This window comes from Podarcis raffonei, chromosome 3 (assembly GCF_027172205.1).
Source record: "Podarcis raffonei isolate rPodRaf1 chromosome 3, rPodRaf1.pri, whole genome shotgun sequence".
Classification (NCBI taxonomy): Eukaryota; Metazoa; Chordata; class Lepidosauria; order Squamata; family Lacertidae; genus Podarcis; species Podarcis raffonei.
In genome coordinates, this window is record NC_070604.1 from 101286 (window position 1) to 128185 (window position 26900).

Below are 26900 nucleotides of genomic sequence, written 5' to 3' on the forward strand. Positions count from 1 at the left end.
AGAATCCCAGTTGCTCCCCCCCCCAATTCAGGTGACCCACCAAATCAGAAATCAGTTAGAGAGATGCCCGAAGTGGCGTGCAAGAAAATACTTAAAGAAATTAAGGCAGGGAGGGTAGCCGGCCCCTTTTCTGTCCCTCCCATAGAGGGTTTGCATATATCCCCATTAGGCATCGTCCCCAAAAAGGCACCCAGTGAGTTTCGCATGATTCACAACCTATCCTACCCAAAGGGAGGGTCCGTCAATGATGCGATACCTCAGGAACTTTGCTCTGTGAGGTATGCCTCATTTGACCAAGCGGTTAAACTTATTCGCAAATTTGGAAAAGGCGCGTTGCTGGCGAAATGTGATATAGAGTCTGCTTACTGACTCCTGCCAGTCCACCCGGAAGATTTCCGGTGGCTGGGTTTTAAATTTGATGGGGCATACTTTGTAGACACGGGACACGGGTGGCGCTGTGGGTAAAACCTCAGCGCCTAGGACTTGCCGATCGTATGGTCGGCGGTTTGAATCCCCGCAGCGGGGTGAGCTCCCGTCGTTCGGTCCCAGCTCCTGCCCACCTAGCAGTTCGAAAGCACTCTTAAGTGCAAGTAGATAAATAGGTACCACTTTATAGCGGGAAGGTAAACGGCGTTTCCGTGTGCTGTAATGGTGCTGGCTCACCAGAGCAGCTTCGTCACGCTGGCCACGTGACCCAGAAGTGTCTCCGGACAGCGCTGGCCCCCGGCCTCTTAAGCGAGATGGGCGCGCAACCCCAGAGTCGGACACGACTGGCCCGTACGGGCAGGGGTACCTTTACCTTTACTTACTTTGTAGACAAAGCAATGCCTATGGGTTGCTCAGTGGCCTGTGCAGCCTTTGAGGCATTTAGTACCTTTTTGGACTGGGCGCTTCGTTTTAGAACAGGCTCTGAGGGTGTGTCACACTACTTGGACGACTTTATTCGCATAGCTGATAGTAGGCATAAGTGCTCGGCCCTTCTGGAAGCCTTCACATCTTTAGCAGGAGAGCTGGGAGTACCTTTGGCTGCAGATAAAATGGAGGGCCCAGCTACAACTATGGTTTACCTAGGCATTGAGTTGGACACAGTCGCCCAAACCTCAAAACTTCCTAGTGAAAAATTGGTTGCGCTTAGGGACCTCATTCAGCAACTTCTCCCTCTAAGAAAAGTTACGCTCAGGCAGATTCAGTCATTGTTAGGCCATTTGAACTTTGCTTGCCGAGTGGTTTCCCCAGGCCGCCCATTTTGCAGCCGCCTCGCGAGGTTGTCAGCAGGCTTGCGGTCACCCCATCACAGGGTTCGCCTATCTAAAGAGGTAAAATCTGATCTGGAAGTCTGGCTGAGGTTCTTGGAAAGGTATAATGGTGAAGAAGCAACCGTTGGAACGCAAAGGCAACGCGGCCAGTACCAAATGCAAAGGGGTAGCGACAAAGACGTGTCCTTTTAAGCCTCCCTCCTTTTGCTCCACCAAGCCCCCCACAAACGTTAAAGGTGCCCCACCACCCTGCGAATGTGGCTAGAAATAAAAACCCCCAGCCAAACCTGATCCGTCGGGCGAGCTGTGCGCTTCCAAGTAAAAGGACTAAACGGCGATGGGCTGGCGCTGAACGTGCAAACCGCGTTCCGCAAAGCTCCGCTGCAGAGAAGCCACCCAGAGAGAAGGGAACACCCGGTCGATGGGGTTTTCCAGTGCGGTTTCAGCCCTGCTGTTCCGGAGCTAAATGGCTCTGGCTGCCGAAGCCGCTGCCTGGAACACGGGCGGGCTTGAGGCAGGCAATCCGATGGGAGGCACAACACCGATGCGCGGGTAAATCCAAGTGAAAATCGATCACCGAAGGAATTGAGATACACAGCCTTAAAAAAAGGTAAGCAAGAGACAAAACAACCTTAATACAAACCAAAGCGGGATGGCTGGCGAGGTGAAAAGAGGGCGAGCCCCGGCCGCGCCGGCCCTAAATAGGGCAGGCTATGCCCCCCAGCCACCCAACTGGCTGGCTGGGTTGACGACGCGGCCAGGATTCCCTCAGTCTCACGGGGGCTGGAACCAGCCCCCGCGCACATGGAGTGGGCGTGAAGCCCACAACCCCAACTCCTCGCCAGGTTCGGAAGTGGCTTTGTTGTGTTGAAAACAACAACTCTCATCTGTGGGAGCCTCAGCTTCTGATCCTAAGGATGAGGCTAATGTTTCTGGTCCTATCCCTGAAGTTCTTTTATAGGTACTGAAGATTGACTGGATATTCTGTTTATTGGTTTGGTAATGCTGTATGTCATTTAGAATGCGGTTGAACAACTCACACCGCTCATGGGATGGTGTGATAGGCGCACATACATAGATCAGCACAGGAAGACCGACCTGAAGCCATTTTGATTCCTAAACTGAGCAAATGTTTTCTCTGCAAGGTCAGACTGGAAAAGCCTCCCCATTGTCTTTTCCTTCACAAATCCTGTCTTAAGGGTATGTCTGTGTTTGAATAGGGTGAGTCTGTGACCATCCCAGGAACTAAGTATTTATCATTACGAAAGACTGGCCGGGCTCCCCAGGCAATCCAATCAAGTAAAGCCACTTCCGGCCTGCCCAGGAGGTGGGGTTGCGGGCTTCATGCCCACCCCACGTGAGCAGGGGAATCCCGGCCGGGTCTGCCCCCCCCAGCCAGCCAATCAGCTGGCTGGGGGGGCGTGGCCTGCCCTATTTAGGGCCGGCGCAGAGGGGGCTCACCCTCTTTTCGCCGGCTAGCCCTCACGTTTTCCCACCCTCCCTCCTTTAAATAGGCTTTAGGTAGGTCTTTGACTTTGCTATGGACTTCGGTCTGTCGCCGCAAGGGGCATGGTAGGAATTTTTCCCAATTGGCAATTTCTAGCCTTTTGGTTTTTCAATTTCTAGCCTTTTGGTTTTTCAGGCAATCCAGTCAAGTAACCTGCCAAACAGGAGATAAACAAGGACAAAAACAACATCAAATTTCTGTTTAGACCGCCTTTTCTGTGATGTAGGTGTGATGTATCTGAGGGGTGGTCTTAGGTTACACCCCTTCTGTGATGTATGTATGATGTTCCAGGGGTGGTCTTGGTCTACAGGGTGGCAATTTCAAGAGTCCATATAAGGCCTTGCGCACCATTGTTCTGGGTTCCTCGTCTCTCCTGCGGGTGAGGGGAGCACCCTGTTGCAACAGATCAATAAAGATCAAGCTTACTAGCTGCCTTGCTTCTCAATATTCTCTGGTTGGCCTCTGTTATCTTCTCCTACCAATAGGGAACCTATGTAAGGACTCTATATGGGCTCTTGGATAACCCCATAAGGAAAAAGGGCAATTTTTTATTTACAACAGAGGCTCTCTGGGAAGTCAGCCCAAATCACGGCCTGCACCGCATCCCAGAGAAAAAGGGAACGTGAGCCTAAAACGTACAGGGGAGGGAACCAAGCAAGCTGTTAGGGCCAATTCTCATTTACTGCACCCTCATGGTAAGACCTTGGGAAAATGCCACCTTTTCCCAGACATGAGCTATATAGAGAATGGTTATTTCTCTTGTGAAATCAGGGAGACGTTTAATTAGTAAGGAATTCCATGGGTAGTAATGATACCACCACAAATAGCTCTGAACAGGCCTCTGTCTCCAATTTCTACATTTTACCCTGGCCAGCCCCTGAAAGAGCTGAATGGTTCTGGCTTTGGAACAAAATTCTGCCTAAAAGGTCCTTCCTGGGGGTTTTTTATGATGTTAGCCGCTCCGAGCCCAGCCTCAGCCGGGGAGGGCAGGATACAAATAAAAAATTCTCATTCTTATTCTTATTCTTATTAAAAGGGAACACAAATGCCAAATTAAAACTAAATATACCACACTGACTTTGGGGAGAACAAGAAAACACACTCACTCTCTATGGAGGTCGCTGTGTACCAGCGTTGCTAAGGGCTCCCAAGCCCCTGGAGACATGAGGTCACAGCACTATGACAACATGATGGAATGATGATGTCAGTGGAAAGGAGACCTCTTGCTCATCTCTTTTTCTATTTACATTATATTTGCTGATTTATGATCCGGCAAACCTTCATCGAAGATGAACTAAGAACTTATTAATGGATTGAATATTTTTAAAATTAATTCTCCATTAATAACATTCCAATGATAACAAATCAAATCAATTCTTGCCACATCATAATACAAACAATAAAGCCAATTATACATTCCAAACTAAAAATTTTGGGGAGGCCTTTCCATGTTCTGGCTGTCAGGAGAAAGTTTCTTTCACTTGTTCCTGCGTTCTTCTCTCTTGTTCCCCCCCAGATTCAGCTAGGTAGACCAACTACCTACCTCTAAGGGGCTACTGTACAATTTCTTAATTTTTTGGAAAGGATTCTTTTAAATACTTTTTTAGGACTTTTTTTTAAAGACTTGATTCTTTTAAAGGGATTTTTGGAAGAGTTTTTTAAATATATTTTTTCCAAGTTTTCCCCCCATTTCATAATTCTGATCTTCCAGTCATTTTGAAATATCCTTCCTTCCAGAACACTCTCCTGTTTCTTAGTCCAAATTCTAATAGTTTTTGAAGAGCTGAGTCCAGGGTGTCGTACATTGTCCTGGGCAAAGGTGGTTGGCATTGCAGGGTAAATATTAGGCTCAAGTGGCACCGCAAATTTTGCACACAGTGATCTCTAGGATAAGCCAGGCATGTGTTGCACTGGGACCTATAGCACTGTGTTTAGAGGTCAACTACAGTTCCCATGATTCTCCGGGGGGAAGGAGTCATGTGCTGTAATGTTATGGCATGTCCACAGCCACTAACAACAACCAAGGTGAATAGTTTCTGATGAATTTTCCTTAAAATGTCTTGTCTCAATTATATTTTTAGAGTTTATCATTGCAATGGTGTGCTAGATACTGCAGTTTTTGGTTGTGGTGACCTGCTATTCGATATAATTAGTTAAAGATGTTTCTATATGTAACAACAGCAGCTAGGATTCTATATGCGCAGAAATGGAAGGAAAATGAAGTTCCAAAGAAGGGATAAGTGAGATAATGGACTATGCAAAACTAGCAAAATTAGCAGTTTTGTGGACAAATAGGCCTAGTCCCCTTTTCCCAGCAGCGGGGGGGCGGGGGGCGGCATTGCCCCCTGCCATTGCCTGCCAGCCCAGAAGGACGGCACAGGCCTGCCTAGGCCTCAAAACGCGGCCTAGTCCCTTTCTCAGCTGCGGGGGGGCGGCGGCATTACCCCCGCAGGAGGCCCTGCAAACCCAGGAGGCTCTGTTGAGATTTATGATTTAATTTGTCTGTTGAGGCTTATTGTTGTGGTTTGTTGAAGCTGCTGCTACCGACCCGAGCGGGATGCCCAGGCCCCAGCTAGGCAGCAGCCAGTGGCTGCTTGTTTTGCAGCTGGGGGGGGGTGGCATTGCTGCCAGCCACTGGTGTTGCTGGCCAAAATGTGGCGCGGGCCTCAGCTGGGCCGCTAGGCGGGTCTGCTGTTTTGCCATCCGCAGAAGAGGGCCACAAGGCGACCTTTTTGAGCTGAATCACGCTGGGGAGGGGGTGCCTCGCCGGGCTGCAGGGCAACCCACTTCAGTTTTTCCTTATTGGGGGGGGGGGACTAAGTCAGGCCGCATGGCGGTCATGCTTCCACCCACCCCCCCCCCCCCGTTCCCCCAAGTTTGTCTTCAGGATGTGTGTTAACTGTCTCTATTTTTTGCAGTCTTAGCGTTTGTGCGCAATTACGTTGGCTGGTTCTGTCTTTCACCAAAACATTCCGATTGCAAATATAAATAAATCTAATAATTATAATTAATATAACAAACAAACAAAAACAAATACAACATCATACTTAGGTATTTGTAGGTCTTAGTAGTGGTTGACTTGCTTCAAGGTGCATTATGTCTCTAGCCGTGGCTGCTGATCAAAGAGAAGGCTCCCCCTCGCACTCTCTTGGTGCCGTAGGGGTGGGCACCCCAAGAGCCGCATCGAGGGGTACCCCTAGCAATGCAGTAAAGGCAGCCAACAGGATTAAAAAAAAGGGGCTTGTCTTCCAGCCGGAAGGTCCCACCTATGAAGTTAATTATCTCTAAGAAAAAAGTGAGGGATGATGGCCCCTCCACCTCTGATGCCAGGCCCTACAGGGCCCTTCCTAAGAAGAAAAAGCAGGCATACACAGAGGAGCTCACTGCTGAGAGCGATTCTTCCCAGTCCAGTGACGACGATGTGCAGGAATTACTGCGTCAGAACCGCATCCTGCAGCGTCGCCTGGCTAGGGCTAAGGAGCACTTAGATAAGTCCCCTCGTTGACGCTCCCGCGAGGCATAGGTCACCGGTTTCGAGTTCATCAGACAGCTCCTCCAGCCCTGATTTGCGCAGAACACGTCGGAGGAGGGACTCTTCTGATTCTTCAGATCTTTCAGGTACGTGTGATTCCTCCTGTGGCGAGTCAGAAGAACGGTGCAAAGGGTACTGGGTTACTACCCACAAGGCCCCTGGCCTGCCTAGTTGGATTTGGGAACGTCGCACCCGGTGCCATCGCCGTGCCTTTGGGGCCAAGGAACCATGTGGGGAGGATGGGCTTGATGCAAAAGGGAAGGTGCGGGCATCTAACTTCAAGACCACGGATCAGCCTCCTGGCATCCGGCTTAAAAAGAATATACGCAACCACATTCTAAATGGGGAATTTGTGGACTTGTTTGCCCTGCTCTCCCCAGCTTATTCTTGTAGTTCCAAGTTTAAGCCTGAATCGCGTCGCAAGAAGAAGGCAGTGGATATCAATATAGAACTTTTGACAATTGGCTAGCTGCTTTCGCCTCTTACATGGGTTTGGTGGCCGCTGCTTACCCAGATAGGGCTTGGCACTTGGCTAACTATCTGGGCATTATCTTAAAAGCCAAAAAAATGGCAGGGGACTCAGCGGCTTTGGCTTACGATGAGCTGTTCTGTGAGAGGGCTGCTGAAGAACCCACGGCCCGTTGGGACATCAAGGATAATGATCTTTGGTCCGAAGTAGTGGCCCCAAACTTCCAAAAAAGGGCTTTTGGGGAGAAGTCAGGTAAACCCCCCTCCAAAGTGCAAAGGGTGGCTGTCAGAGGCTCAGGAGCAGAAGAGCAGGGGAGAGAGCAAATAGAGAGCGGAGGAGAGGAATCAGAGGGGAGTGTAGGGGAATATGACAGTGACCCGAGAGATTCCATGAGCTTCTCCAGCGAATCAGAAGATTCCCAGAAGGGGGCGCCTATGGTAAGGGCGAGGAGGGTCCCAGGGGGGACGCTCCATAAACAAGGGACCAGAGGGGACTCCCAAGGGAGCAGCGGAGGATCAGGACCAGTTCCCCCACCAGAGCACAGTGGGGGGGGGAGAGTCACATGAGTCAGGACCAGCTTCTCCTCCAGCGGGGAGAGAAGATGAGTCAGGGGTAACCACGCCTCCCCGAAAGAGGGAGCAGTGACACAAGTGTAACGGTCAGAAGGAAAGTGGGAGGCTGCGCACGCGCGCCAAGTTCAAATGTGGAGGAGCGCGGGACAGCAGAAAACCCGGATTGGGAGCCAGGTCCGAAAGCCCGAAGGAGGGAGGGGGAAGAGTCAGGGGACTCAGCGTCAGAGGAGTCTAGGAGGGCTGAGACTCGGACTAGCAGGAGGACCCAGAGAAGGAAGGAACAGAGGAAGAGGTGGAGTAAGGCTAGAATCTTAAACTGGTGTCAGGGGGGAGGAGATTCAGATGGAACTTCGACGGTCTAAGGTATAGACGTAGCGTTGCGTGCTGCGCGTCTGGAAGTGAAACTGAACTTCAATAAAGACTTTTTTACTTGAGGAAGAAGCAGCGTTGGTCTTGTGTGAGCTGGGACCTTGGGCAGCGCTGACAGTGGCTATATCAAAATGTTGGGAATTTAATAATGGGTTGTGCAGCAGGGACCGATGCCGCTTTGACCATGCTTGTGAGCGCTGTGGTGGTCCTCACTCACGGACTAAGTGTTTTCGGGCTAAGCCCCCTTTTCGCAGTTTTCGAAAAACAGGATCAGGGAGTGGAGCCAAGGACGCCAAGGGAGACTCAGGAGCCTCTATCTCTGGAGCTCAGCAAGCCAAGGCTGCCTCCCGGAAATGAGGTTTTTTCCACCCTAGCCCCAACCCCTGTCCGCCTCTCCGCGATGTTACCTTTGTTACAGGCTTATCCCAACAGTACTGCAGCCGACTACTTGGAAGCAGGGTTTCGTTTTGGCTTCTGCATCCCTGTCTCCAATACACCGGTATCCAGAACCCCTCCTAATCAAAATTCGGTAATGGAAATGCCCCTTGTTGCTTTTAACAAAATTGAAAAAGAGCGGCGTTTAGGCAGGGTGGCCGGCCCTTTCCCGGCCCCCCCTTTCAAAAAGTTTATAGTTTCCCCTCTTGGCATGGTGCCCAAAAAACTTCCTGGTGAGTTCTGCATGATACACAACCTTTCTTATCCTAGGGGTGGGTCTGTAAACGACGCCATACCACGGGAGCTTTGTTCAGTTAAATATGCATCCTTGGATGTGGCCATTAAAATTATTAGGAAATTGGGCACTGGGGCCTTATTGGCAAAATGTGACATCGAGTCAGCCTTTCGGCTGCTCCCAGTTCATCCTGAAGATTTTTGGCTGCTTGGATTCAAATTCAGGGATAGCTGGTACTTTGACAAGGCTATGCCCATGGGCTGCTCTGTGGCCTGCGCAGCCTTTGAAACCTTCAGCACATTCATTGAATGGGCCTTCAAAACCACATCTGGTTCCCCTTTTGTGACCCATTACTTAGATGACTTTCTTATCAGTGGGGCCCCAGACTCCCCCAACTGTGCCCTATCCCTAGCTACATTCATGCGCCTTGCAGCTGACTTTGGCATACCTCTGGCTGCTGACAAGACTGAGGGCCCTTCGACTATCCTTTCCTACTTGGGTATTGAATTGGACATAATTCGGCAGTCGTCACGCCTACCGCAAACCAAGTTGGAATCCTTGAAAGTTTTGCTGGAGGCAATGCTTGGGGTTAAGAAGACCACCCTTCGCCAGGTGCAATCCCTGTTGGGTCATCTTAATTTTGCATGTAGAGTAGTGGCACCAGGCCGTGCCTTTTGTGCCCGTCTGGCACGGCTCACGGCTGGGGGGGTAGCCCCCCACCATCACATCAGGGTGACAAAGCAGATAAAGAACGATCTGAGGGTTTGGCTTGCATTCCTGCAGGATTATAATGGGGTTTCTTTTTGGCAGAAGTGCCTTAACCCCGGGGAGGAGTTCCAGGTTCATTCTGATGCTTCTGGCCACTTTGGCTTTGGCGTGTTCTTCAGGGGACATTGGTGCGCCCAGCCGTGGCCATCTTCTTGGCACGCAGCAGGCATTACTCGGGATTTAACCTTTCTGGAGTTCTTTCCTATTCTAGTCGCCATTCGCATCTGGGGAACCCTCTTTTCGAATTCCAGGGTCTGTTTCTGGTCTGACAATCAAGCAGTGGTAAGAGTGGTAGGCAGTCAGCAAAGTCCCAGAGGGTCATAAGGGTCCTGCGCCTGTTTGTCTTGGAGTGCCTGCGGCACAATATTTCTTTCACTGCCCGCTTCATACCTGGCCTTAACAATAACATTGCTGATGCCCTGTCTCGTTTCCAGATGGAGCGTTTCCGCGAACTGGCACCAGGAGCAGCCCAGTCCCCAGACGCCTTCCCAGACGATCTGTGGGAGATTGGAAGCAAGAAGTAAACCAGGGAGTATTGGCAGCAATAGCACCCTCCACTAGACGTTCTTATTCCAGGGCCTGGGATGCCTTTGGGCGCTTTCGTGGCTCTGTAACCTTGCACGCATCTGAGGAGGAGGTGCTTCAGTTCTTGGTGCTCCTAAAGAGCAAGGGCCTTGCCATAAAAACTTTAATGCTTTACAGGGCAGCTATTTCTTTCTTTTGTAAATTCCGTCACTGGCCAGATCCCAGTGACAGCTTCCACATCAAGAAGTTACTGGCTGGGTGGCGGCGTGTCATTCCCCCTCGTCAGGATGGCAGGAAGCCTATCAACATAGACATACTTTATCTAATTTGGAAAAAACTACCAGAGATCTGCTGGTCAAATTTCGAAACGCGTCTCTTTTGGGCAGCATTTTCCCTAGCCTTTTTTGGTGCCATGCGCATTGGGGAGTGTTTGGCTGGGCCCCTGCAATCAGGATTGGCAGACAACGACATCAAGTTCTCTGGGCATACGTTGAATGTTAAGATTCGGTCCTCAAAAACTGACCAGTTGCGGAAAGGGGTCACGCTCACGCTGTCCCCAACGGAACAGGCAGGCCCCTGCCCATATCGCGACACACGCCACTTCTTCAGGGTCCGGCCCCAGTTCAAGGGCCCTTTCTTCATTCACTCAAACACGTGCCCGTTGACGCGATCACAATTCACAGCGGTTTTACGCAAAGCCTTATCTACTTGCAGTGTTAGTCCCCAGGAATATTCTGGGCACTCGTTTTGTATCGGGGCTGCTACTTCAGCAGCGATACAGGGTTGGGACCCCGCATACATCAAGACACCGGGCCGCTGGCGCTTGACAGCCTACAAAAGTTACATTCGTCCCGGCTCCTTCTCCTTATCACTTGCAATTTAATTGTCTTACAGGTTTGCCCACCATGAAGATCTGGGTGATAGGCCACAGCATGGTCCATTGGGCAGCGGATCATGCACGGTCTCAAAATTGTGGCCTTAACCTTAACATCTACCCCAAGGTATGCTTTTATTGGATGGCCCAGCGGGGCATGCATTGGCGGAGCTTGATGCCCATGCTGCGTAGTGCCGCAGCGACCCTTAATCCTCCAAGGGTCTTGATTATACATGCGGGGGAGAACGATCTAGTGGAGCAAAAAGGCATTGCCCTTACCCTTGCTGCAAGGGCAGATCTAAAAAGCCTGCATGCCTTGTATCCATCAATGACCATCGGCTGGTCCAATCTCCTACCCCGTCTTCACTGGAGGGGGGCTTCCAATCCCTCTCGCCTCAATTATGCGGTGAATAAAATTAACAGGGCCATGCGCAACACCATGCACCAAATTGGTGGGTTCTCTATCCCACATCCCACCATCACAGCAGATAGAGTTGACCTATTCTGGGGGGACGGGGTGCACTTGACCCCACTGGGCAATGACGTCTGGCTCCACGACTTGCGACAAGCCCTTGGGGACTGGATAGATTGCGGGGTTTAATTGGTCCTCAGTTGTGGGACTTGGCGGCGAGGCCCCTTAGAGCCTCGAGTGGCGGTTTTAGGCCTTGGCAAGGTAGTCTTTAGTCTAACATCAAGTTGGGGGGGATGCATTCATGCTCCCTCCCCATGCAGCGGCGCGTGCAGGGCCCGTTAAAGGGCAAACTGGGAGTCCCTGGCCCTATAGCGGCAGCATGTAGGTCAAACTCCCTGGACGAGGTCAGTGGAAGGGCATGTTGTGTAAGTTTGCGCTTTGCAGTCCCCTCTCACTGGGCCTCAACTGCCTGCATATCCTCGGCCAGGTGGGCTGAGAGGGTTACCTGCCAAGGCCTGTGCCAAGTTTCCCACTTCTGAAGTTCAATAAAGTTGTGGCCAATTTGAACCCATACTCTGGTCTCTTGTGTTATCATTTGGGAAAAGGGGTAGGCACCACAGACAGGGTTTAGCACGTGTGCCCACAAACAAGGACAGGAGAAAAACAACATTCAAATTTCTGTTTTAAACATCCCTCGAAATAGTCGCCAGGTGCTCTGTGGGCCTGAGGGTGTCTCAGCCAGGAGAAGTCTGTGGAATTGGGCTGCTGCTGCTGCTGCTGTGTAAACTAAGGCAGAGTGGCCCCAGGACCGCAGTTAATCTGTAAGGAGCCGCTCTGAGCACTCTGTATGCTCTTTGGCTGTGCTGTTTAGGAGCAAGTTTATTTTCTCAAGACAAGTCTCATTCTGTTTCTAAATAAGACTCTGCCTTGATTAATTCACCGCTGCATGACAGCTTCCATTGGCTGCAAATCTCCCAGAGGTCTGGGGGAAGATGGAATTTCTTAGCCAATCAAAATGACCAAGGATTTGAGGGAAAGCCACCCTTGATTAGTTGCAACTAGTCTCCAATCTCGAGAGACTGAAGCGATGTATGCACTTCAGGCCAGACCTTGGACCCATTTCGAAAGGCAAGCCCCTCATGACGTAGGAGCAATGAAAACTGCTGCTCTGACATCATTTATGACGCAGGATGGAATTCTACAGCGCCGCTTTCTTATCTTCAAAGGGTCTTCCATCCTCCGGAGTTGGCCAGTTTTCTCGCTTCCTGGGTGAATGTGACCTTGGTCGCAAGGATTTCCTAAAGAGCAGTCACTTACTGTTCTCTTCTTTCAGTGTTGGGGTCTCCCTATTAGCTTTGGGGGTACATTCTGTCCTTTTGGTCTCTTCCGAGCAATCTTAAATCTTACAAGCTTCTTTTTAAGGCATTTATTCTCTTGTTGCCCTGTGTCTTATTTTAACTCCCCTTCATTAGCAAGCTCTTGCCTTCCAAGGTAATATCTGCCTCCTATCTCCTGACAAGGTTCCAGCTGCTAGTTTGCTGTTGTTGTTGTTTAGTCATGTCCGCCTCTTTGTGACCCCCTGGACCAGAGCATGCCAGGCACTCCTGTCTCCCACTGCCTCCCTCATGCTGGTAGCTTCCAGAACACTGTCCCACCATCTCGTCCTCTGGAGTCCCCTTCTCCTTGTGCCCTCCATCTTCCCCAACATCAGGGTATTTTCCAGGGAGTCTTCTCTTCTCAGGAGGTGGCCAAAGTATTGGAGCCTCAACTTCACGATCTGTCCTTAGTCTTCCTAAAATAGTACTCATTATAAGCAGTTTTCCAAGACTTTTCTATATTTATAGATAATATTGGGGTACACAACAGCCTTCTGTTCAGAGAGACTCTCTACTCAGCTTTTAGGGTGTCCATGTAAATAGTACTCTTTGAGGACAGACAGTCTCTTATATGGATTTTGATCACCTTTTAAAATCATTAAACTGTACTGTTTTGCTTTCATAAAATTCCATTGTACGCATTCCCTGTACAATTTGCCCCTTGGGAGACCAGAGTTCGAATCCCCACTTGGCCATGGGGTGGGGGGGTCAGTCAGTGCCTGTCAGCCTGGTCTACCTCACAGGGCTGTTGTGGAGATTGAATGAGGAGGGAGAGAACCACCTTGAAGGGAAAGGTGGGATAAAAATGCAATAAAAAATAGCCCTGGAGCATTTTTGTTCATTACATTGATATCCCACCTTTGCTCTGAGGAGCCCAAGATGGGGCACGTCATTAACTTCTCCCACATTTTATCATCAAACGACCCTGTGAGGCAGGTTAGGCTGGGAGGAAATAACTGGCTGCGGAGATTCTCAAGCCCGGAAGGAAGCTAGGCTGATAGCAGAGAGCCACTTTAGGAGGGGGTCCTACTGCAAGACGCCCCACTGCCCCCACAAAACAGGAAAGGGTTGCCAAGGGAAAACCAGAAGGAAAAGTCTGGGGAGGAAAGGAGGTGGGGGAAGAATGCGCGCCAGAGAGAAACTGCGGCTCATTTGCATCAACTATTTCTTGTGACTTGCAAATTCATCCAATGTTAGCAAGAGCTAATGGAAAGTGTCAGGGAGCTAGCAGTGCCTTTCACCAGCTTTGTCAGGTTCCCTAGCTGCAGTAGGGCCATTCCTGGATGACGGATTGCCCCATTCCCCACTCCCTATAGGTCTTCAGCCCCTCTTATTTCCCCGTCAGGGAATAGGGCAGGACTACTGTTCCTCGCACCATACAGTTGTGCTGGCTGAGACTGATGGGCTTTGGACGGATATTCCAAAACAACTGGAGGGCACCAGGTTGACAAAGGCTGTTCTCTATCATGGCCTGTGATGAAGTCTTCCTGAAGCAAGCTATGCCTGGCTTTCATCTTTCCCTATTATTATTATTATTATTATTATTATTATTATTATTATTAAAATTTGCATACCGTTCTTCATCCACAAATCTCAGGGCGGTTTACCACCTAAAACTGCAATATAAAAAAACACAAAATGCATAATAAAAATAAGAAGAAAAACAAGCATCCCCCCACCCAACATAATTAGAAAGATATCAGGTGTCAATCAGTCAAAGGCTGGGTTGAAGAGGAACATTTTCGCTGACGCCTACAGATAGGTCGCGAAGGTGCCAGGCGAGCCTCCTGGAGAGAGCCTTCCACAAACGGGGGCCACTGCAGAAAAGGCCTGTTCTTGTGTAGCCACCCTCCTCTCGGGGAGGAGGCACCCGAAGAAGGGCCTCAGAGGATGAATTTCCCTTGGAAACGCCTTTATCCTTTGCAGAAAGCACCGAGGCCCAGTTCGTCATCCCTAGGCCCCCTTGAAAGGTGGGGTGGTCTGTTCTTCTCATCCTGCAGTCTCTCTTCTCTCTTCCAGTTGTCACCCCGCATTCTGAGATCTGGTTTCTGGACCAAGCTCTCTACTGGCATTTCCTCACCGCTTACTGCCGGCTCCTGATCACCCACCTGGGGCTGCTGCATTGCCAGTATGCCTTCACCAGCTACGGCATCAGCCCCCAGGCTAAAGTGAGAGAACGACAGGCGGCCCGTCCCTTTTCCTAGGCTCTGCCACTCCTGCTCATTCTGTCTTCACAAAAGCCCTGCGAGGGAGGTCAGGCTGAGAGTGAGTGACTGGCCCGAGGTCACCCAGTGAGCTTCATGGCCAGACAGGAATTTGAACCCCAGCCTCCCGGGCCCTAGACCGACATTCTGATCCACTGTTTCTTCCCAGCTGTTGTCTGGACCCAAGTTTGAGAAACACTGCTCTTACCACTATGCCACACCACCTCTACACTGACTGGCTGCTGCTCTCCAGGGCTTCAGAGCCAGTGTGGTGTAGTGGTTAAGAGCGATAGTCTCGTAATCTGGGGAACCGGGTTCGCATCTCCGCTCCTCCACATGCAGCTGCTGGGTGACCTTGGGCCAGTCACACTTCTCTGAAGTCTCTCAGCCCCACTCACCTCACAGAGTGTTTGTTGTGGGGGAGGAAGGGAAAGGAGAATGTTAGCCGCTTTGAGACTCCTTAAAGGGAGTGAAAGGCGGGATATCAAATCCAAACTCCTCCTCTTCTTCTTCTTCTTCTTCTTCTTCTTCTTCTTCTTCTTCTTCTTCTTCAGGTGGCATGGTGAGGGTCTCTCCCAGCCCCCCTTGCAGATACCAGTGAGGATTTGCCTGCAACATAAATGCTCTTGCCTCTGAACTTGAACACTGACTCTCCAGGATTTGGGCCCTGGATCTGCACACTAGACTTCTGTGGAGGCAGCCGAGAAGAGCATTCGCCTTTTTTGCTGCTGCTGCATCACAGCATTAAGCTTCTGGTCTTCGCTCGCCCCCCTCCCCAACCTAGCCCATTCCCTGCTAGGTTGCATCTGTCCATGGAGGTCCCCCTGCAAGAGCTATGCTTCTCGGCCATACTGGCATCCCGTCCTGCATTTACTCAAGTGAAAATCCCACGGTGCCCCCTGCCCCCCCATGCTCACTGCCAAGGATTTTGCTGCGCTTGCCTGTGCTTTTGCTGGTTTTGTAAACTGCTTTGAGGTTTTTTGTTCTACAATCAAGCAACACATACTTTTCATGAAATAGTGAAATGGAAACATGGCCACCTGCCCAACCTGAGGAGGTGTGTGCAGATCTCCAAAAACAGATTGGGTTTTCGTTGGAAGGGGACAACACCTGCTTCTGGTGCTCATGAGCAACAGTGAGTGTCAGTTGCAATCAAAGTGTACTTCCTGCATTGCAGGGGGTGGGCTGGATGACCCTTGGGGATCTCTGAAGCCTACAATTCTCTAGAATCTGAGGCAAACTGACAGAGTGTTTAGCTTGGGTGTTGGTGCCAAATGAAGGCCTTTCTGTGGCAAATAGCCTGGATTGGCATAGATTTTTTTCTTTGGGCCTTTCCCTGAACCCATAAATTTGGGACTTGCTTCCAGAAAAATGTGCAGGACAGACCTGCAGCCATTCCATGTAAAGACAAAAGACAAAAAAAGACTTCTATGCTGACTTGCCCTTTTCAGGATAGTTTCACCCAGGTTCCAAAATGTCACATTGATCTCAACAAAATTCATTTCAAGTTAGTGTGCATATAGCCATAGCCTTGTATTATTGTTAAGTTTGCTTCAGATGATTCAATTGGTTTCACTTCTGCCCTGTGTGTTTGCCAAAGGACTGGCCGTGGACTTTGTCGCCTGTTCTTAAAGACCACAAAGACCACAGAGAGAGCAACTTGCGTAGGGGAAACTTCTGCACCAAACGCATCAGCGAACCCAATGCACCCAGGTATCTCTGCCTTGTGTGAGATAGAGAGTGGTTGCCAGTCAGTGCAGAGCAGCCTTTCTCCACCTTGGGTCACCCAATGTTGTGGGAATACAAGGCCCATCATCCCTGACCACTGGTCCTGCTAATGAGGTCCTGACCACTGGTGGTTTGGGCATGCTGCAGGCCTCGTGGTGAGTGCCGCCCAGCATTTTGTCACCCTCCTCAGTGGTGATGCCCAGGGTGGCACCCACCCACCGCACCCCCTTCCTCCGCCTCTGCCTGCAGAGACAATGGAATGCATCCCTCCTGTCATAACCCTGTTTTTATCAAGGGACAGAGTTAAGAGCTTTCAGCAGCAGTAGCAACCTCCAAGGATGCTGTGTTTTGATAATCAGTTGGTGTTTGTTTCAGAGCGTATGAGCACACTCAACTAAACTTGCCATTTGTGGGCACTCTCAGTTGGCATCTCTGTGGTTGGCAATGATGGGAAAACAGAACTGAGATGTCTGTAAGAAGCTGGTGAGGTGGGCAAGGGGGCTTGGCTTAGCTCAGGCAAGGGACTGTTGGGTGGCCTCCTTAAGTACAACTGATAGCCAGTTTGGATGAAGAGCAAAGAACTGAAGAGGTTGTGCCTCAACCTACCAGGCACTTTCTTGGCAGAAACAGTGACGTTGCAGAGGGGTGTGTGAGATGGGTACCTTAGGGGGTATGGAAATCAGCAGCTCTGCAACTTACATCCGTTGGAGGGGTCGGGCCTCTGAGCACCCCAAGTGCCTCACTTCACAAACAGGCAGACTTCAGAGCCAGCTCTAGGTGGGTGCTGGTGTGGTAGGTTCTTTCATGGAGCTTTGACTGTGTTAGGCCATGGAAGGCTGGGATGCTAATGAAACTGCTCCATGGAGTAAATATTGTGGGAGTTTAGAAATCAAATCTAAAAATGCATATTCTTACTAGTAAGCAAGTGTGGGGATTAAAATCACAGAGCAGTATTGCTGTTAGGTGGACTCAGACCAATGCAATTGGTAGAGAAGGCTCTGTGTTATTTCATTTCACCTCCTCTCTTGGGAGGTGTTATGTACTGAGTTGAATAGGATCCAAACTGCAGCAGTCTGATTGGTCCTAGAACAATAGGATCCAAAAGGCAGCAGTCTGATTGGTCCTAGAACAATAGGATTCAGAATGCAGCAGTCTGATTGGTCCTAGAACAATGCAGCAGTATGATTGGTTGGCAGGAACTACCCAATCATGCTCCAGATAGAAGTGAATCCACAACCTGATTGGCTTACAGTAGAATTCCGGAATTAGCCAATCATGTGCAGCCCATTGTGTAAATAATGTATATAAAGCAGATACTTTGAGGGGACTTTCATTCATTCCTCCTCACCACTATGAGCTGAATAAAGAGCATGAAATCACTTTGCGACTCTGAGTATATTTCAGGAGGGAAGAAGCAAAGAAGTATTTTCTCCTCCTTCTCTCTCTCTCTCTCTCTTCAACCAGCCAATGGGAGAAGACTTGTATCTGCTTGCTCCACCATCAGGCTCATGCCTGAGGCTGCTTTCACTGTAAATACAAGTATTTTACCTGCATTTATTTTTACTGCTGTTGTTGGTAAGGACAGGTGCTTGACTGTGAGTAAACTATATGTTTTAGCCATACTTTTCAGTCGGTAGCCTGTTTCTATAATAAACAGGGTAACAGAAGGGGGAGATCAGCCTAAAGGCTTTTGTTTTTACTGTTTAAGATGCTCGGCACTGTGCTTCTAAACACAAGCGATAAGCTGATGTTTTGTCTGTTGGCCAGGTTTGTGGAGGAATAAAATATAGTTAATATATTCCCTCACCTACATGGTAAAACCTAACCAACATCTACCGTAATGTGAAATCAAGCCATTCCAGGAGGTGTGCCGGAAGCTGAGGAGTGAGGGAGCAAATCATTCGATTCTGCTCCCTTGCCTCAGCCATGACTCCTCTGGTGGTGGGCAGACTGGGGGGTAGACTTCCTAGAAGCCTTCTCTTCCACAGTAGCCAGGCCTGTATAGTCATTGCATTGCTGGTGGTGCCAGATCACAGGGTCTCTCTCAGAGCAGCGAGATACCAGGTCAGAGCTCAATCTGGCTTTATTGCTCTTCAGTTATTGGCAATTGTGTAGTGGATCCAGTCTTCAAAGATGCAGACCTTGGTGTACAGCCCCAGCCGGTTCTCTTCACTGCAGCTTTTCTTCCAGGACAGCAGTCCTTGGAGGGCTTCTTCACACACCAGGGGGCTGCCCACATCTCCCTAAGACATAGACAACAGCTTTGGGACTCTCCAGGGGACAGGATCAAATCATGGCAATTTCTCACTGTCGTTATTTGAACTCTCAGGCCCTGGAGCACTGCCTGCAACAGGAGAGAGGGAGCTGTGTGAGGCTTTCCCCAGCCACAAGTACCTCCTGAGTGGTCCCAAGAGGTTGGCTCTTGCAGCTGGAGAATTTCCCTTCTCCTGTTGGGGTGGGTGTGCACTTGCGCTTACAGCCCCTCTGGCCCTCTCAAGAATGTAGGAATAACATAAATGCTATTTAACTTTGATATGGGGAGAATTTGGCACATGCCTTTTCATTGTACTTTTCAAATATATTATGCTTTGTTGTTTAGTTCTGGTTAATGTTCGGCCAGTAGCTACTAGCCTGCCTATGGAGCATGCTTGTGCTTGTGAGTGAATTGGTTGGAGACAGCTCTAGTCTGAAAGGAAGCATTCATCTATATGGTGTGTGGATGCACATAATTAGACCATGTTACTGAACTCAAAATCAGGGACACCTATACAACCTTACCTCCCACCAAAAAGTGCAGGCTCAGGGGGCTACCAAAACCGCACCTCTCACCCATGGCTTGGAGTGGCTAGGAGCACACATGCCCATCTGGGAGGCCAGGCAAGGCATGCAGGCTCCTCTAGGCACCCATCTCATCAGCCCTGCAGGACCATCTCCCAGGTTGGCCAGTGATGCTATTGGAACTGTGAGTGGAGTGCCAAGTGGCACTTGGATAGAAGAAAGATAGAGACAGCAGGTGAGAGTTGCAGGAAGAGAGGGAGGGGGAGACGAAGAAGAGCAGTCCTGATGGTCATGGAGAAAATCATAGGCAGAGCATGAAAGGTGACAGAAAGCAAACTTTTGGAGTTTCTGGTCCATGGTCTCTCCCAGCTTCAGATGTACTGATACAGCTTCTGGCCAAGATCACAAGGGAGTCAAGGTATGCCTCTGTTGTTTGCTCCCCACCCACCCACCCACCCACCCCAATCACTGGACTTGCCAGTAAAAAGAGAAGAGCCTCACCTTGCAGGCATCTTGGCTGCTGTCCAGCTGTCCAGCACAAAGCATCCTGTCAGTGAACCGTCCTGGGTAGGCATTGTTGCACGTGGCATCAGATGTGACTGGAAGGTAGGAGCACTGCAGAAGGTTGTCTGTTCCATCAGCTGTAAGCCCAAAATATGTTGATCCTGAGCAGCTGCCTGGGGCAAGGCAGGAGGGAGACTCTTATGCTCAGGCCTCACCCCTCTCTCCTTGAGCTCTTTCTGCTTCAAGGGGGCACTGCCACCTGCCATGAATCTATCATAGTACAATGAATTGTTGGTGCCTCCCTCCCACCATTTGCCGTTCATCTACCCTTCCCTTTTTTGCATGGTGTCATTTATCCCATGCATCACTAAGGAACTTCAGTGCCCCCTTGCGCATCCCAACCATAATCCCCCATGGCCACGAAGAGGGGCATCTTCCAGCAGCCCCCTGCTCCAGTCTGTCAGAGTTGTTGCTGGTCCTGGTTAGTCTCTCAGCACCACCCTCTCTGTACTCACAGTTGCTGCTGATCCATTCTGAAGCCAGGCACTGGGTCCCAGCTATGGCACATTGGCTGGGCAAACTGATGGGCTGCACTAGCTCACCCAGGACAGCTGGTTGTGCAAGCTTGATGAGCATGATGTCATAGTCCAGTGTGTAGTTGTTGAACTGCTTATGAGGGACCAGCTTGGCAGCAGCAATGACCTGTTGCTTCTCCTTAGGAGGAGTCTCAGGGACTTGTAGGCCAAGCCAGACCTCCATGTGGTCTGGGCTGCTGGAAGAAGAGCAGGTGGGTCAATAGTGTTCTCCCTAGAGTTTTTCTGCCTCAGCCTGGGTTGAAAGATTCATTGCTCACCCTCAAGGATTCTTGTAGGCAGGCAGTCAAATGCACAAGTTGCCCTCCTATTTCAAATGAGAACAGAGCAGCCAACAGCAGAGAATGGACTTTATTCCCTGTGGGAGACAGATTGTGTGCAAAGGGTGTGAAGCAGGCTTATACCCACCTCCTGCTGCACTGAGCTGAGGACAACACCCATTCTTGGCTGATGAGGGCCCTACTGCAGACATGGTGCACTGACTGGAGGGAGACTTGCCACGGCACAGAATCTTGTTGGCACTTGGCACTACCAACCAACTTCTCAGCAGCTGCAACAGCTCAATATATAATTGGTAGAGGAAAAAATCAAGACTTTTTCACTGGTTAGGAACATGCTAAAATGCAATGTGGCCTCGTGAACTCAGGAAATGGCATCCAGCCTATCCCATGGCATCTGTCAGCCAGACTACGGTAGCTAGATGAGGGCGCTGCATGCAATCTCTTCCTGCTAGTAAACAAAGGCTCAACTTTTTGCCACCATATCCTGCTTTCCACCTCCATCTCCCTGCATAGGAATCCTTTGAATTATTGGTCTCATATTGCAAGTAAGTGTAGCTAGCAACTGTTCCTGATTAATTTCTGCCAGAGTTCTACATACCATCACTCATACTGCTAAAATAAAAGCCACGATATTAAATCACAGGAAAGATAATAATGTATTATTGTAGACTATTCCAAAACAGTAACTATAGTACACTGCTGGTTTGCCCCATATAATAGTGATATTTCCTCTTTGTACAATCAGCCCAAATAATTGACTGCTTTTAATTATTCTGACATGAGCTGTTAATTTATTTTCTTACAACCTGCACATATATATATATATATATATATATATATATATGAATAAAATCAGCATGAAAACATTATTAAAATGCCAATAAATACTAATTAGTTAACAGAGTTGAGATTCCTGCATTGCAGGGGATTGAACTAGATGACCCTAGGGGTCCCTTTCAACTCTACAATACTATGAAATAAGATTCATGTTACAAAGGCTTCTCTAAACATTAAAGTTTTCAAAAGATGTCTGAAGGGAGGGATGGCTCTTGGTGGCAGGGAGTTCCACAGGGCAGGGGCTGCCACACCAAAGGCTCAATCCCTAATGACGTCCAGCTAAACCTCAGGGTTCATTGGGGTGAGGAGACCAGCAGAAGTGCCCCATCAACAGATCTTGGTGGTCACATTGGAAAGTAAGTACTTTGGGGTCTCATGGTACTTTGGGACCAAGTTGCTTAGGGATATGTCAGTTTCACACACTGTTACAGAACAAATTCAGTGATGGACAGCACAGATTGACCAAATGCTGCTTTGGTAAGTCTAACACCACTGAGCTTTTTTAATAAGGTGGGACTGGGTGAATAGTCTGAATGGTCAGTGTAGAGAGTGGGTTTTTTGGTTGTATCTAACTAAGTAATACTCGGAGTAGTCCCACTGAAATCAGTGGACTTAAGTTAGGCATGCCCATTAATATCAGTGGGTTAAATCTGAGTATGACTGATAATGGAGATAGCCCTCCTGCATTTCTGTTTCCTGGCTTAACTGCCTGGTTCTCCTTCCCCTCCTCTGTTGCCAGGACACTTCTACTTGCACACTGAAATCTTAGCCCTCTTCTGGATTGATGGCCGTGGATTTGCATTCCAGCTTCTGTACTGCAGTTTTGTTCATCCTCACCCAACATTTCATGACTATTCTTGGGCAGATAAACTGTCCAGATTTTTTGCGGGGGGGATTGTACCTGCAAGAGCCGCCAGCAGTAAACTGCAACCCAGCCACAGCATGTTCTCTTCTCTCAAACTGGCCTCACTGAGAATGTGGAGTCCTGTGTGCACCTGGAAGTCGTCTAATCTCCCAGAATGGAGAGAAGAGAAGAAAGAATGTTTGCACAGCTTTCACATTGACTCTTGTCCATGCAGTTAGGCTATTTTTAGTAACATTTCTGAAGGAGATAAGATTGCTGCTCCTTTGGGTTTGTAGGAGGTCTGGGCTGCAGGTTCCCCAAGTTTTCAGAGTGTTTCGTATTCAGACCCAGCATTGGGGCATTGAGCAGCTCTTTCAGCCTAACAAATCATCAGTAAAAACAATTACAGCCTAGAAAACACAACAGTGGTACCTGAGGCGCGCTTTCCCGCTGGTGCGCGATTTCCGTTCTCACCCTGGGGCTAAGTTCTCAACCCAAGGTACTACTTCCAGGTTAGTGGAATTTGTAACCCAAAGTGTTTGTAACCTGAGGTACCAGTGTATTAACAAAGCGGCAACAAAAATATGCTAAACATTACAATTACAACAAAAGTCATATTATATGATTAACAAAGCATTTATAATCTATAAAACAGTATTAGCAACTAAAAAAATAAACCAAGCGCTGTTAATACACACACTCTCCATGCCCCCATGACTCATAATCTTTCACTCTATTCAGTTCATTGAAATAAACATAATGTCCATTGCTTAGCCAGCCTAGCCATATGCTGCAGCAGCTGGCATCCTTAGGTGGCGGGCCAGGGCGGAGACAGTGGGACATAGACCAACATCTACCTTTGGGTAGCTCTTCCAGGTGCTGTTGATGAGGAACATGTTCATGTCACCCTCAGGAGGTCAATTCCCACTCAAGGAAGTCCGAGGAGCCTGTCCCTCAAGAGCAGCAATCCTGCTGACATGTGCTTGAACAACTTCTTCTAGCGGCAATATAGGTGTTCTATGAATTTGAGAGGGGAACCCCCCCAACCCCAAGAAAATAATAAATGATAGGGTTTTGATTCATAGGGTTATTGTCCAACCCCTTGCAATGCAGGAATCTCAAATAAAGCATCCATTTGGAATATGAAGGGAAAATACAAACTGCAGACGAATTATGGGCAAGCTTATGCAAAACAACCTGGCTACGCTAGGGCTACTAAGAAGTGATGCAGGGTCACTGAGGGCCATTGGTAATGCAAGATAACTGTCCTTCCCCCATGCCCAGATGTACAAACAGAGACAGGAGGTTTGGAATGTTACCGGGGTAGCAGAGCATGATGTCATATGTAGAGTTGGGGGCTGAGAACCATTTTGGCAGGATGGCTGAAGGGAGGCTGGGAGAGATGCCTTGGACTCCACTGCTGCACTGCTGTGGGGAACAAACCCCTCTTGGATGACCACGTTGTTAGATCTGGACTCCTTCCATCCAAATTCAGGTGTAGATATGTCAATATATCATATTTCTTAAAGGTACAACAGCCTCCTCCATGCCTTCATTCTCAAGGGAACACAGACCCTGGGTAAGTGCCTGGGACTCCCCTGGAATCTTGCCAAACCTCAGCAGAGATTGTGGGTGGCATCCAACCAACAGGTGTTATATAGATGTATTTATTTTGTGGAAAGATAACAAAGCAGTTCTGGTATGTTTCAGAGACTTTCCTCTCTCAGTTATTAAGCTGGCATTTGGGAATGCTACAGGCAAAGTTTTCCAGGCATCTTCCATATAAAAGACTGAGAGCCAGATATGCATCAGGCATCTTCCATATAAAAGACTGAGAGCCAGTGTGGTGTAGTGGTTAAGAGTGGTGGACTCGTAATCTGGTGAACCGGGTTCGATTCCCCGCTCCTCCACATGCAGCTGCTGGGTGACCTTGGGCTAGTCACACTTCTCTTAAGTCTCTCAGCCTCACTCACCTCACAGAAAATTTGCAGCTCAGGACAGGAGCCCAGCAAGGGGCTCACAAGCCTTCTGCTTGAAGGCCACAAGCAGTTAATTGAAATCAGAAGCCCTCAGCTTTGGCATCCTCAGAGGATGCAAGTGCACTGCCTCCTATGCGTCTCTCAGGATTTCCTCATGCACAGAAGTCACAAGCAGAAAGTATCTTTTCTCCATTATTTCTTTCCCCAACAGGAGGGCCTTCGGGTCCCAACTCCAAGAGTGACATTTAAACAGTTAAAAATTAGACAACTGCCCCATCCATTCCCCCTTTCCCATCATTCTCTTCACACTCCCAAGTCTCTTCCTGAAAGGGGAAGGGGTGGCTTTTGTCTCTCCCCTCTGCAAGTACCTGATGAATCTTCTCTTTATTCAGGAAGAACTTTCTGATAGCAAGAGCTATTTGACCGTGGAACACTCTCCCTCAGGAGAATGTGGACTCTCTTTCATTGAAGGTTTTTAAACATTGGTCATCTGTCATGGGTCCCTTGCAACTTTACAATTCTATGATTCTATCATTCTGCCAGAGGTGTACTGGGGAGAAGGGGGAGTCCCAGGGCTGCAGGGGAAGGATGCATGGCTCTCCTGCCCTTCTCATGTAGGAGAGAACTAAGTCAGGGAGCCAAGGTTCCTCCCTCTCTTCCGCTCTGCAAGGCCTGGGAGGGGCAAGTTTGCAGGAGGTCTGCAATGATATTCTTCATTTGTATCAATAATGCTGCTTGCAGGGGCAAAACTAGGCTTTCTTTCACCAGGGTCAAAAATGGTAAAAGTCTGCAAGCCTTTACGCAATGACCTGGGAGTAAGCTCCATTGAATTCAGTGGGGCTTACTTCTGAGTAGACATGTTGCAGTGAAAGGCTCAATTTACAATAAACACTCCACAAGTTTCCTTTAAAAATTGCTGGTTGTGCTGAACCATTCCATTTAAAAAATGTGAGGTGGATTGGCTACATTTTCTTCAAAATTACGAGAATGCAGGAATCTCAACTAAATGAATCTCCATGACAGATGGCCATCCAACCTCTGCTTAAAGACCTCCAATGAGGGAGAATCCACAACCTTCAGAGGGTAAAGACATGGCAGAGGCTAATGTATCAATAAGATAAACAGATATAAACAGCAATAAAGGATATTGCTATTAACAGAGATAAAACTGATATGCACACATTCGTTTCATTGCTTTGACACATTTGGTAATTTTTACAAGTTACAAAATTGTATAAAAGGGTTGGCAATGCATATGTTCGAGGCCTGGGGCCTTTGGGTTTTGACCTGGAGTTACTGACCTGCTCCTGTAGAATTAATTAAATCAATAAAGTGATACCTCTTAGGTGCCTTACTGCTTATCTCTGGTCTTGACAGTATATTTAAGACAACTAAAATCCTACCTAGGAGGAACTGCATTTCCATGACAAGGAGATTTTATTTCCTTTAAATTTTAAAGGGCGGGGGCATTTAAATTTTAAAAGGCTGCTATTAGCCGCTATCACTTTTGGAGCTATGTTTGTGCATTGTGAGAAGGCACATATCTACATGGATTGTATCTCTAACACCAAGAAGCGTTTATTTATTTATTTATTTATTAGATTTATATTCCACAATTCATCACAAGATCTCAGGGTGCTTCACAAGTTTAGAAATCAGGTGAGAAATCCAGGATTGTACAATAAGTGCAACTGGGAACCAGTGGATCCCCACCACCACCACCACACTGATGGGCTCAGAGGAGGCCAGTCTTCCGAACTCACATGGCATTACATGGTTTGGGCCAACACACACACACATATCATATATGTAATATATATATAGGTGATATATATCTCACCTTTTCCCCATCCCAACACAACTCGTTACCAGAGCCTGAGCTGGAAGGGAGCAGCTTACAACAGCCCAGCAATGAAGCTCACTCCGACTGCCGCCTCCTGCAAACTGGTTTGAGAGACGGATTCCCACCGCCACAAACCAGGCCAGCCTTATGAGACCCCATTGCAGCTGGAGGTTGGGCTGTGGAGAGGAATGCGCACAACAGCCCTGCATGGTCCTCTGCCGTGGCTGCTGCTGCTGTGAGAGAAAGCGCTGAGGTGACCTTAGCTGTTTTGTTTTTTTAATAGTTTTTTTAATTAAGAAAAAATTATTTCATACAGCAATTTCATAATAAAGTCCCAAAGCTTTTTACAACTATTATAAATGTACAGTAAAAAAGAATTAAAATTACAGAGGACATCAGCTAACTATTACAGAAAATGACACAGAAAAGTTTTTAGCAAATATATAAGTTTTTTAAAGCGTATTTTTATTAAATATTTCTTGATTTACAAAAGTATGTGCAATGTCTCTTTTTTCAAGTTACATATTCTGCAGATCAGTTTCATTTTTTGAGACAGTAGTGTTACATTAGAAAGAAAAGGGGGAAAGAGGTGGAGGGGGCCATGGTGGGTGGGGTTAGGGTCAGGTGGCGATGTTTCTGTTTTACATTTGTGGGGTTTGGCGTCAGCATCGTTTGTGCAGGTTCTCTTTACTATTCACTTGTGTTCCTTTGGTGGTGGGAGAGGTTGGGGTTGGCCATGGGTGTGTGAGTGGGGGCTGGGGGTGTTTTTGAATCAGGTTAGCCAGAGGGATTCCTTTGCTGTTGGTGGATTCTTGTCATTGTCTTCTTGGGCTGTATATGTGATAGAAGGGAGCCATACAGGGTGAAGGCGTCTTCTTCTATTTGTCCTCGTATCAGTTTCAGTTTGTTGGTTAGTTTTCCAAGAAACATAGCTGTCAACTTACAGATTTGAAAATAAGGGATCAGCAGCCAAAATAAG

General features: G+C 48.5%; 2 protein-coding genes across 3 annotated transcripts in view; both read right to left on the bottom strand.

Moving 5' to 3' along the window:
- The window catches only part of LOC128409814 (uncharacterized), a 68460-nt gene extending 66611 nt beyond the window's left edge, over nt 1-1849 (bottom strand). Inside the window, exon 1 of the mRNA XM_053380238.1 lies at nt 1544-1849. The gene's annotated coding sequence lies outside the window, so the exon portion shown is untranslated. The remainder of the gene's footprint in view (nt 1-1543) is intronic.
- Nucleotides 1850-18256: 16407 nt separating this feature from the next.
- LOC128409817 (trypsin-like) lies at nt 18257-26188 on the bottom strand. Of its 2 annotated transcripts, none has more exons than XM_053380240.1 (6): nt 25919-26188; nt 22157-22261; nt 20546-20696; nt 20060-20313; nt 19542-19681; nt 18257-18505 (listed from the first exon to the last, which is right to left on the bottom strand). In XM_053380240.1, exons 2-6 carry the CDS (start codon nt 22197-22199, stop codon nt 18356-18358), a joined length of 738 nt encoding a protein of 245 aa, XP_053236215.1. In that variant the 5' UTR covers nt 22200-22261; nt 25919-26188; the 3' UTR covers nt 18257-18355. The 2 variants fall into 2 exon arrangements, with proteins under 2 accessions (XP_053236215.1, XP_053236214.1); XM_053380239.1 differs by lacking the exon at nt 25919-26188 and adding an exon at nt 22957-23305.
- Between the last annotated feature and the right edge of the window lie 712 nt (nt 26189-26900).